The sequence below is a fragment of the Rhamphochromis longiceps genome, linkage group LG20, assembly GCF_057381845.1.
Source record: "Rhamphochromis longiceps isolate RC_006_pf linkage group LG20, R_longiceps_female_GT1.1, whole genome shotgun sequence".
NCBI classification, from domain to species: Eukaryota; Metazoa; Chordata; class Actinopteri; order Cichliformes; family Cichlidae; genus Rhamphochromis; species Rhamphochromis longiceps.
Window position 1 is genome coordinate 36,648,107 of NC_140576.1, and position 12,645 is coordinate 36,660,751.

The 12,645-nt window shown below is 39.3% G+C and overlaps 1 protein-coding gene across 3 annotated transcripts in view; it reads left to right on the forward strand.

The window, feature by feature from the left end:
- itpr3 (inositol 1,4,5-trisphosphate receptor, type 3) overlaps positions 1 to 12,645 on the forward strand; it is a 92,108-nt gene that overhangs the window by 40,696 nt on the left and 38,767 nt on the right. For all 3 annotated transcript variants that reach the window (XM_085392577.1, XM_085392575.1, XM_085392576.1), the window contains exons 2-11: positions 3,051 to 3,121; positions 5,693 to 5,814; positions 6,094 to 6,180; positions 9,513 to 9,671; positions 9,839 to 9,937; positions 10,888 to 10,971; positions 11,496 to 11,642; positions 11,731 to 11,826; positions 12,090 to 12,134; positions 12,495 to 12,637. In XM_085392577.1, coding sequence (XP_085248703.1) covers positions 3,051 to 3,121; positions 5,693 to 5,814; positions 6,094 to 6,180; positions 9,513 to 9,671; positions 9,839 to 9,937; positions 10,888 to 10,971; positions 11,496 to 11,642; positions 11,731 to 11,826; positions 12,090 to 12,134; positions 12,495 to 12,637 — 1,053 coding nt within the window. The remainder of the gene's footprint in view (positions 1 to 3,050; positions 3,122 to 5,692; positions 5,815 to 6,093; positions 6,181 to 9,512; positions 9,672 to 9,838; positions 9,938 to 10,887; positions 10,972 to 11,495; positions 11,643 to 11,730; positions 11,827 to 12,089; positions 12,135 to 12,494; positions 12,638 to 12,645) is intronic.

Here is a 12,645-nt window from a genome sequence, read left to right on the forward strand (position 1 = left end):
TATTGTCCTAGGTGTTATGGTTCTTTCATAAATGTCACCAATGCACAGCCTCCTCCCTCCAACTCTTCCATAGACTCTAATGTTAAAATGGCTCAGAAGGTTCGTTTGAAAATCAGAAGAGCATGGTGTCTTTACACTGTCACCACGTCCATATAATAAGCTCCACAGGCATGAAAACTGAGAATTAGGTAGACTAGACATGGCTGTCGCTCACGGTGAAAGAATTTTGTCAGTACAACATGTACTTTTCATTTGGGAGCGATTTGTTTCGGCCTGACTTTTCTGTTCATTTTAAGCAGCAAAAGTGAGGTGCATGTCTGTGTCGTGTGTATGGAGCCATTGGGTGCGGTCACTATAGCAACCAGGCTCACACCTGCCTGCTTAACGAGCTCTGCCTGCCACTCTGCCAAGATTCATCTTAAACACTTCTCTTTCAACTGCTGCTGTGTCCACAGTGTTAAAGCCATCATTTTACCCTCAAAACGTCGCCATCGTTGTTCTCTTTCCAACATCTTGTCTTTCAAAGCTCAGAGATGTAAACTTTTTAAACTGTGTGGATCCAAGTGGAGGGATCACATTTGAGTCATTCAGTGATTCAAAGAATATGACCTTTTAATATTCTTTCAGATGTTTTCTGACTCTAAATGTTCTTTTCTCATTTCTTAGGTTTTTCTAATTTACAATTAAAACATTTTCAGCTTTTTTCCAACTTCTTCTTCCGTGTAACCTTCAGCTTTTAGCAGTTCAGCACTTTTGTTTTCAGGTTAAATTTGGGTTTGTTTTTTTTTTATCTCATTAAAAAAGTTTTAACTCAAAATTCAGCAATTAATTCATTTCAGTGCATACATTCAGATTCAAGCATTCACACTGCAGTTTCTTCAGAAAATGCACTTTCTAGTTTATTATTATTATCTATTCCGTACGTTTTTTGTACTCCTACTCCTTCAAAACCGTTCAACTTAGAAAAACCATTCAAACGCCGTTAGATTCCTCTTCTTTTGGACATGACTGCTTCTACTTTTCTCATTTTTAACATTTATATTTTTAATTTTATTCAACTTTATTCAACAAAAAATTATAATGTATTTCAATGGGGACACCCTTCAAATTCTCATTCAACTTACTCATTTTTAAACTCTTACTACTTCCACATACGTTGACATAGAGCCACCATTCAAACTTTAAAACGAAGACAAGACATTCAACTATTCAACTTGTATTTATCTTTTCAATATCTATTATACTTTTTCTTCAGTTCCAGTTTAAGTTTCATGATGTTTTTTCACCCGTTTCAGAGTTTATAATGGGTGTGTATGGGACGGAATGTTGGGGCTAGAGTGAGCCAGCTCAACTGCTAGAGTGAGAGGAGCAAAAAAATTAATCTTAAAATCTTTTTTAAAACTGCTGCTGTGTCCGCAGCGTTTGCTCTACAGGTATGATTTTACCCTCAAAACATAGCCATGGCTGTCCTCTTTCATCCAATGTGTTTACTATTGTACTAGGTGTTATGGTTCTTTCATAAATGTCACCAATGCACAGCCTCCTCCCTCCAACTCTTCCATAGACTCCAATGTTAAAATGGCTCAGAAGGTTGGTTTGAAAATCAGAAGAGCATGGTGTCTTTCCACTGTCACCACGTCCATATAATAAGCTCCACAGGCATGAAAACTGAGAATTCAGTAGACTAGACATTGCTGTCGCTCACGGTGAAAGAATTTTGTCAATACGACCTGTACTTTTCATTTGAGAACGATTTGTTTTGGCCTGACTTTTCTGTTCATTTTAAGCAGCAAAAGTGAGGTGCATGTCTGTGTCCGTGTGTATGGAGCCATTGGGTGCAGTCACTATAGCAACCAGGCTCACACCTGCCTGCTTAACGAGCTCTCTCTCACTCTGCCAAGGTTAAACCTAAAAATGTTAGGTTTTCAGATTCAAGCATTCACACTGCAGTTTCTTCAGAAAATGCACTTTCTAGTTATAATTAATTTTAATTATTTTTTCCAAGTTTGTTTGTAATTAATTATTTAAATAAGATATAACTTAGAAAAGCCTTACAACAAAAGTACTATTCTTCAACCCGACTGTCATTTCAGCTTGTTAGGTCATGTGTCTCTCTACAGTATCTACAATGTTGTCTCTACAACCTTCAAACTACAGAGCTGCATATTTCTGAAACCAAAAAAACCTACAGCCTCAGTCACACAGGTCAGCGATGCCCTCAGAAACCTCTGGTCACCAGGAAAGAAAAGGATGTGTATTCATTAACTGGAAAAAGTGCCAGAAACTGAAAGCAGGCGAGTGTTTGGGAGTGGGCACCTCCCATGGCAGGGGGGTACAGGTGATTGTGGCAAACTTCTAGTGACCAATCACAAGAAGGTTTTTGGTGCAGGACTGCATGCCTCTTTATGGCCAGCAACCTTCTGCCACCCCCAGTTAACCAGTTAGAGAATACAGTTTTTTCCCTACTGACTTGGGCAATTCACAGCAACAGACATCAAACTCACTTTCTTGGGGATTTTTTCCATAACAAGCAGCGGTCACCTGGCTGCTGCTGACTGGTCTCTAAGCCTGTCTAAGACCCTGACTTTTTGCCTTGTCATCAGGTTCCTGACATGAATTTTAAAGGGTGATTTTTCATCAGCAGAGCACCTGAGCGCCTAAAACATGAGATTTTAGTTCATGTTTTTTTCTTTTTGAGTCCCACTTAATGTCATGTCTTAATACGTGGTGATTTTTTTTATGTGGGATCTGGTGAAAACTCAGGTATTTAGTCTTACCTGGATGGTAAGAAAGGTTAATGTGCTTGTTTCAGACAAAGGATGAACTGAAGGGCCTCATCGAAGCCTGGTATAAGATAAAGGATTTTTCTGAACTGTGAATCACACAAAACTACTTTAATTGCTTTACATGTATATAATTGCTGTATAACATAGAGCTAGAAATAAGCATAAGAAAAGTATGTAATGTTTACTTGTTGTGATGTTGTTGGGCTCTCCCTCTGGGTGACGCCACTGTTGACGGCATGTTTCCTGTTCTTTGTCTGTCTGCAGGTTGGTAGATGACCGATGTGTGGTTGAGCCAGCTGCTGGAGATTTGGACAACCCCCCAAAGAAATTCAGGGGTAAGAATGACTGTTGCTGTGTTGCTGTGTTTTGGATCAGTAATAGTATTCTGGTATTTATTTAATTTGGTATAAATGTCTGCTGCTCTATTTAAGTGATAAACAGATTCATGACGATGAATGAAACCTCCAGTGTGTTGTATGAAATATAAATGGAGTGCGTGTGATGTTAGTCCAGCTATGATCATCAGAGACCATTGGAGGAGAAGTTTTCCACCAGCTTCTCTCTGATGATTTCTCTCTCTTATAAACTTACTTCACCATCTGCTCTCACTGAGCAGCTGAACCAGTTTATAAGTGGACCACAAACAGTGACTGACAGCAAAAGGTTAAAAAAGTAAAAATCCAGAACAGACAGCAGCTCCAGTGTCTGATGATCAAACTTATGAAATTGTTAAATTGCATTTAAACATCTCACACATTTCCTCAGCATTACTGGTGGCTGATAAGAGTCCACATGGAAAAACAAAACCATCTGATAGCAAAACAAAGAAGCCATAAGAGCAGTGTATAGACTTAACAGGTAGACTGATGGACTGAAGTTCACTGTGCTGACTGTTTAAACTAATTTTACAAATAAATAATCTCTCTCTTTATCATAAGTCTTTGCCCTCGTGAACTATGTTCCTTTTTTATTTAAAATTTGAAATCTTGGCATTAAGTAGGTCACACTGTTAGCAGCTCTGACACATAAAAACTATGTCAAAAATGTATGAGAAAGTTCATAAAAGCCAATACGGCACAAAGGAGTGTGGACGCACTGTTAAAGGTGCAGGAACACAACAATGGTGGGTAAATGCATTAATTTATTAAGAAATACATGCATTATTTGAAGTAAGAACACAGTAATGATAATATATAATAATGAATATAATTTGAATTATTAGATCAAATAAATAAAGCCATGTTCTGAAATATAAAGGTTGAAGCTGTTTCTCCAAATGTTTTTAACGCAATTTTTATATCAACTAAAAAAATCAACGGCCGTCCAAAAGTCATCATTGTTCCTTCAATTACACCCTAATTAAATACTATATGATTTCTCTATGGTTGTTTCAAAGCTTAGTACTCTATGTTAAGCTGATTTTTACAACATTCATATCCTAGTAATGTTACACAGAGCAATTACACACAGGCAAATTCTGTTTGCTGTACAAACACACAGTTGGAACAGCGTGAAAACATACAGGATCTGCTGGAGGAGAGTCAATATTTGCCCGTCTTTTGTGCTCTTGCATCACTTCGCTCCAACTGTATTAGTTTTACTGAATGCTGCTCTCTCCAGCATTCTTTTAATTGCTTATTTATCTTGTCTAATTAAACAAAGTCTGTCTGTCTTCTGTGCACTCATTCATCGTGCCCACATGATGAATCCTAACAGTCATGGCGATGCCTCACATTTTCATTGTGCACAAATGTCTGCTGCTTCCGCTTCCATAGCACACAAACAAGCGGCTTGAAGTCACTTATCACTCAATTCTTTTTGGCTTGTGTTTAAATAGCAGCATAATTGGTCGATTTCTGGAAGCCTGCCAAAAGGAAACACTCAGTGCAAAATAATATTTTTGTTACTGATTAACCTTTTCAATATTTTTATTAACCCTTACATATCATAAAACAAGACAAATGTCCATCAGATTTTATCTCAGTATGGTATTAAATCCTTTGGGATTTAATAATGATGATCTTCCAGGGTTTTATAATATACTGGGGCGATCGTGGCTCAAGAGTTGGGAGTTCGCCTTGTAATCGGAAGGTTGCCGGTTCGAGCCCCGGTTCCAACAGTCTCGGTCGTTGTGTCCTTGGGCAAGACACTTCACCCGTTGCCTACTGGTGGTGGTCAGAGGGCCCGGTGACGCCAGTGTCCGGCAGCCTCGCCTCTGTCAGTGCGCCCCAGGGTGGCTGTGGCTACAACGTAGCTGCCATCACCAATGTGTGGATGACTGGATGTGTAAGGGTCCTTAGGGGCTAGTAAAGTGCTATACAAATACAGGCCATTTGCCATTTTACATCAAAGGAAGTCACTTATTACTCTGCTTAAATATGACCTAAAAAATAATAACAAAATGTTTCAAAAAAAAGTCATCAGCATAACACAGATTGAGACCAGCATCTTGGTGAAACTGGTAAATAGTAGTGACATATAGACAGTAAGAAGTGAAGCTCTCCCCTGGTGGGCAGGCAGTGCATGTGCAGGGGGCTGAGTTTGAGTTGACCCCAAACCCTTTCATTCTGAGCATATCTTGTATATATTAAAGACTCAAAGTCAATCTTCCTAAAACATTTTAGGTCCTAAAATTAATCATTGGGAAATACCACATGTTGTTTTAGCTTTGTGGCCATTTTAAGCCCATAAACAGGCAGCACCCAGCATAAGGATTAGTTTACATTATTTTCAGTACTGATTCACAATCCATCAGATATTCCTGCTTAAATATGACATTACGTTTTTTTGTTATGTGTGTTGACTATACGGTGCATCTCTATATATAATTCCATCCCATTCTGCAGGCGGTCTTGTGATGTAATAACAAAGAAAGTGCCTTCTTCTTGTTCTTCTTCATCTTGCAGACTGCCTGTTTAAGGTTTGTCCTATGAGTCGGTACTCGGCTCAGAAGCAGTTCTGGAAAGCAAAACAAGCCAAACATGAGAAGGACAAGATTGGTGATGTGGTTCTGCTACAAAAACTACAGGTAACACACACATTTCAGCAGAAGCATGAGCGCATGGATGAAGCTAGGCTAGCTAACCTACGAAGACATCATTACTAAATCCCTCAGTTTTTGTGCGAAGCGAAACATATCTTAGATATTCTTAGGCACCATTGCACATCAACAGAGAAATATGACTACAGACTTGCTGTTGGTGGTTTGTTATTTGTCAAATTATACATCAGCCTGAGAGAGGGCTCATTGGCAGACGTTTAATTAGATTGAGCTGTGTTTAATTGGATTGAGCTGTGTCTGTTGCAGCATGCATCAAATCTGGAGCAGAAGCAGAACGAGACAGAAAACAAGAAAGTCCATGGAGACGTGGTCAAATATGGAACTGTCATACAGGTAAACGAATTATTTCTCATTCAAATGAAGTGGAGCACAAAGATTTGTAGACTATTTATGTGATTATAGACCAAACACAGACAATTATGAACATTTAGTATGATTGATCGGTCACAGTCTTTCATGAATAAGCAGATATTCTCCAATACACTGCTTGTTCTCATTTTCATTGATTAATGGAGTCATCCAGTTCATTTATATGTATTTTGACTAAATGACTCCAGGAGGAAACCCTCCACAGAGAAATGCAAAACCACAAAACAAAGGTGGCAAAAAAAGGCCAGAAACATGTGCCCAAACACCAAAATGATTTAAAAAAGACAAGAGAGAAAACTGCCACATAAAAATATGTAATCAATAAAGAAGGAAATGGCACAGGGAAAGACTGTAGCAGGCCTTTCAAGGAAGGATGCAAGGAGCCCAAAATCATGTTGCCTCATGATTCGCTCATGACTGAAGGTAAACAACGTTTGCACTTGTTTCCTTTACCTGCGTCTGACTCATCGATTTCTTTTCACTGTTAATGTTTTTTCATTGCAACCAACCCAAAGACGAAACATATCAGACTGTCAGTCAACATCATGCGCCCTCTGGATGTATTTACTTTGCCCAGTAAGCTTCCTTCTATGAGCACATGCTGTGTCAGTGAAGTTCACACATTTCCTTTTGCACTTTTTGCATAAACTTTTCAGCTAAAATTTGAGACAGGAATGTTCAATGACGAGGACTACCATAAAGATGTCGTTGTCTGACACGACCTGACAGCAGCTTGACTGATATGGGCACAAAAATGTAGAAACAACTGCAAGCTTTCTTTTTTGCACGTCAATCCTCTCATTTTATGCTCTTGTATTTAGATATGACTCAAAAAGCAGTCTTGATGTGTCAACTTGCCTCAGCTTTATGGAACTTTAGGTTGAAGTGCAGTGGAAATAACAAAAGCTGGAAAATGTTTTAGTTATTGTACGAGTTCTTGTAACTTGAAAGAAGCCCTAATGGCTCAATCAAAGAGAGCGAATCTTAGGTTTCCCTTCATTAGGTAGGCCCAACCATGATTTTAAAAAAATGGATTCACCAATGCTGAAAATTCCCTTTGCAACATGCATGATATAAATCCCTTGATCCAGAAGAATATCTGAACTTTTTATTTTTCTTATTTTGAGTGAGCACATGACAGAATGTCAGATAGATTTGCCCTTTTTGTCATAAAGACCGGTAACCAACCAGCCACATAAACTCTTTGTTGAAAGTAATAATGCTGCCATAAGGGCCCGTGCCCACTCGCAGTATTGTTAACAGGAAGCGTGCATGACCTCGTTTTCACGGCGCTCCTAAGAGCCCCCTGTTAGTAGGTCATACTGCTGTTTTCTTCAATTTCAGATGGTGGTGAGAGAGAAGTGACATTTAACTGACACTGGAAAAATGGAAAAGTGAGATTTTAGCCAATGACTGAACACCATCAAAAGATTGTTATAGCAAAAACTTTCAGTGGTAGCTTCTAAGTTAGCCAACAGTTTGCTTCCCTCCCAGAACATCTCTGATGTCATGCCCAGTCATGAATTTTAATTTTATTTAACACATTGCTAAAAACTCTTTTGCTACTTTGTCTATCAGTTGGTCTGATTGAGTTAATGTGTTATGCTATTTTTTTTCCCGTTCGGTGTTTTTATCCCTTTTCAGTTTAGCTAAACGCACCACATCGGCTGAATATTGATACTAATAAAATAAAAGACATTTGCCAGTATCCATGCTTGAAATTCATTTTCACGCATATTTTGTAATAAAGGTTTTTTCATCCCTTGTAGGGAAAGAATTACAATAAAAATAAGCACATAACAAACAATTTAACAGATGGTGTGTCTGTAATGTAATGTTAATGTCCTTTGTGTGCAGCAGCTGCAGTTTAAAGAAATCTTAACACATTATCTATAACAATTTTTTTCCCACCACCCAGCAGAGGCCAAAATCCAACTTACTGCACATTTAAAAGTTCAAAAGAATCAAAGTTCCAGGTCAATGCAGATGTGTTTTTAAATCTCACTGTGGTGATGTTAGACGGCACTCACAGGCTACACGTCTGAACACGTCTGCATATAAGAACACGCCTGCAGAGTTGCATTGTCTATCAGGACTTCCTGCTCTGAAGCCAACCAGTGTTTGCACTGTGACCGCTACTCTTTGCTAGCAGGGCGACATCAGTTGCCATGATAACCAGGTGATTCACACGCCTCCGCTCCCCTTTTTATAGCTGTAATCGACCCTGCTGGTGTTTGTATGATCATTTACACACACACACACACACACACACACACACACACACAGCAGCACTGCTTTAGTGAGTATGTACATGCTGTTATCTGTTAGTGTCAATATTAACCTCCTTTCAAGGTTGAAGACCTCTTGTCATTACTCTCTCCCTCGCTCTCTTTCTCTCTCTCTCTCTCTCTCTCTCACACACACACACACACACACACACACACACACACACACACACACACACACACACACATTTCCCACAGAACAATCTGAATAAGATTCAGTCAGACGATACCACACCCAATGTGTGTGTGTGAACGTGTTTGTTTTTAAGGTGTAGAACGTATGACTGTGTCACTAACCTGAAGAGCAAAAGATTAGTGAAGATACTTTTTCACAGGTTTAAAAACATTCAGCCATGAAATGAAAAATGAAAAGTGTGTCTATTAAGTTTATTAACTAAACAACACAGAAGCAAAAATTCACTCCAATCATTTCTGTTTTTATTTGTCTTCAAATCTGCAGTCTGTGACACCACGAGTGCAGTGAGTTTCTAGGTTGATGACTAACTCGGTGTTAGTGAACTACAAACAAACAAAACAAAAAATGTACAAAACTCTTTCTTAAACATAAAAGTAATTTTAGTTACACTGATCTAATCCTAATGAAGAAGTGAAGAAGTCAGTGTTTTCCTTCAAGTGTAATCAAATGTACAGTAGTGTCTCTTTTAAATACCAGAGCAGCAACAAAACTGTGAGGTTTTTTTGATTTGTGTTCACTTTTTCACAGTATGTTAAAAAAAAAAAAGACAAAGTAAAGATCTTGTTTCCAGAACAGTTGCTGAGTCACAAACACCCCAGAAAGCTTTTAAAAACCTTTCAGGTGTAATCGAGAGCAAAATAAGAACAAAAACAAAAAAACAACATAGGCTCTGTTCTTCCCTAAAACAGCTGCTCACTATATTGGGGACTATTTTAGTGGCGCATTAATTGGCATTTGGTTATATAATGCCCTAGTGACATATTTTAAATGCTGTCTACGTGACATACGGTGCAATGATGTACATGTGTCTGCAGCTGCTCCACATGAAGAGTAATAAATACCTGACGGTGAACAAACGGCTGCCGGCTCTGCTGGAGAAGAACGCCATGCGAGTCACTCTGGACGGGACGGGAAACGAAGGCTCCTGGCACTTCATCCAGCCGTTTTGGAAGCTGCGTGCCAACGGAGACAATGTAAATGCACATTACGCCACACATCTGTGAAACACTGTTGCACATTACAGGAAAATCTGCGCTCATGGCAACAGCCTGACCTTTCGTTTTTAGTGCCACCATCAGAGCATCAAAATATATACAATAGATCCATAGTTGCAGATTATTCAGTCTGCTCTCTGCTGCAGGTGGTGGTGGGAGATAAAGTGATCCTGAACCCGGTGAACGCTGGTCAGCCGCTGCACGCTTCAAACTACGAACTGACCGACCATCCGGGATGCAAAGAGGTGAGAGAAAGTGATGATCAGAAAACTGAGAGAAATATTCAGCATTTCTCATTTCCCTGAAATTGGCGCCCTCTTGTTTTAGAGATGACATGCAGGTTATTCTCTCACATTCCGGATATTCACTATGTGTCATTTCCCATGATGACGGGAAAATACATGACTTGCACTTTACTCATTTTACGCACCACACACAAATAGTAAATGGACTGATTCTTATACAGCACTATTCTAACTGAGACCTCAAAGCTCAGTTATCTTTAATTATTGCTCATTAAACATGGCGTCGCTGCTGGATGCTGTGATATAATTGTTACTGTGAGCAGAGTCTGCAGTTATTTATTTAAATGATAAGACTGAGGCTTCTGGAAAATTATTAACACGTTAAAGTTAATGATTTCTTAAAACAAACAGTTTAAAACCAATAAAAAGAAAGAAAAGCAGCGTGTTCTTTGGATATATAGAAATATTTTTCACGTGGGGAAACTGCTGACTGTTTAGTACCTCAAGTGGCCCGTGGGTTTCTGTTAGTCTAATGAATTTCACAGTAAAGTGACTCACAAATGACTACAAAGAAACAAAATGATAAGATCTGTTTTATCCTAAAATCTGGAAATTCCATAGTTACAGTTTGTAAAAATAATCACAATAAACCTGTAATGTAGCACAAATAGGTAGAATTTCATATAGCTAAATAAATATAATGCAACATGACAAAATAGATATTTTAATAATGTGAAAACAAATCTGAAAAGAGAATAAATGTGATTATATGAGGCAAGAAATAACACAAGTATTAGCCTAGAAAGAGATTCAAAGCACAAAACGTTAAAATAAACATAAAGAAACACAAATGTTTTGATTTGATCGTGTTTATACGAGATTATACAAATGCACACTGCCTCTACTGCGCTCCCCACACCCTAACGAGAGCATGTTTGCGCCCTCTGCAGGTGAACTCTGTGAACTGCAACACCAGCTGGAAGATCAACCTGTTCATGATGTTCAACGATCACAGAGAGGAAGTCCTCAAAGGAGTGAGTGAAGCAGCACTGCACACAGTATAAGTGCGCTAGAAATACAGACATTAGTTAGTGTTTTAAAAGGAAGTCGTGTTTAGTGCCACAGATAGATTTAAAATTTTCACATGCATATATTCAAATTAGACATTAAAACAACATCTGAACAATAACTTCAGTAATTTAAAGTCTTTTCCCTGTTTTTTACCGTTCCTTTGTGGAGGTCTTCACCTTCGCCTTTTCCTACTTTTAGTTTCATTGTTACTTTTTATTTATTTGTTGGAATATTTGCAGCTCCAGGCCGTCTCCTGGGATCTTTTTAAACTCTTTGCATAGTAAAGTTCTGTGACTGCATGTTTTATGCTGAAATTCACCCCAAGAGTCACAGTTACTGTCAGTAAGTCAAAGAGCCAGCAGGAGCGCTGTTTGTCACCAACATTGTTTCAGAGATAAACGATAAATGCCCGGAGAGGCTCAGGAGACTCGCAGACGAACCCAAATTGTCCTTCAGTCCTCCTTTAAGATCTTCCTGTCTCTGTCAGGGCGACGTGGTGCGCTTGTTTCACGCTGAGCAGGAAAAGTTTCTGACCTGCGATGAATACAAGAGCAAACTCCACGTTTTCCTCCGAACCACGCTGAGGCAGTCAGCAACATCAGCGACCAGCTCCAACGCCCTGTGGGAGGTTGAGGTACACAAACAAACACACACAAGTACACAAATTCTCTAAACTTCCACTTGTGTTAAACTTTTTCTTTATGTGCTGATTGGTTTGACAGGTTGTCCATCATGATCCATGCCGCGGAGGGGCGGGACATTGGAACAGTCTCTACCGTTTCAAACACCTGGCCACTGGAAACTACCTGGCTGCTGAGGTAACTATGAGATCAAGCTGGTGGACTAAAGAAGCAGTCCATGAATGAAGTTTGACCGTTAAAGCAAATACCAAACACCACGCTATGGCTGTGGTTTTGCTACAACAGATGCAGTTTCATAGATGTAGATGCTAACTGATAATTATTTATCTATAAATAATATATAAGTAATGAATTGTTGGAAGGAAAGGAAAGAGCTGCTATCCAATAAATTCATTGTTGAAGACCTCTTATTTGTGTTGTTGTTGTTGTCGTTGTTGTAGGAGAACCCGGGTTATAAAGGAGAGAATGTGGAGCTGTCTTCCTCGGTGAGTCTCTTCCATGACACATAAGATATAAGGCATCGGTAAGTCACAGCGGGTGTCCAGGTTTTATTTTGAAAGGGCTATAACTACACTCTGCAGGAGACGGGACACTTTGTGTCTGACTTTTCTCTGATGACATTTACGTTCAGGTATTTAAGGCAAAGACATTTTCATTTCAAAATTTTCAGGAAAAATGATATATTGTTTCCAGGAAGTGCCTCAACACTTTTGCCTCATTTTGATGTGTTTTTCAAGTCCATCAAAGATCGATGCAGCCAGAAACAGCCTCTTCTGAATGAAGTCCACGCTGATCAGTAATCTAACCCCTTTACATCCTATACATGACCTCTGACCTTTCTGTAGATGGACGGTAGCCGTAGCAACAAGCGGTCCCACGGAGAGAGGATCAAGTACAAGCTGGTCGCGGTGCCTCATGGGAGCGACATCGCCTCGCTGTTCGAGCTCGACCCGACTACGCTGCAGAAAACCGACTCCTTCGTACCACGGTAGGAAC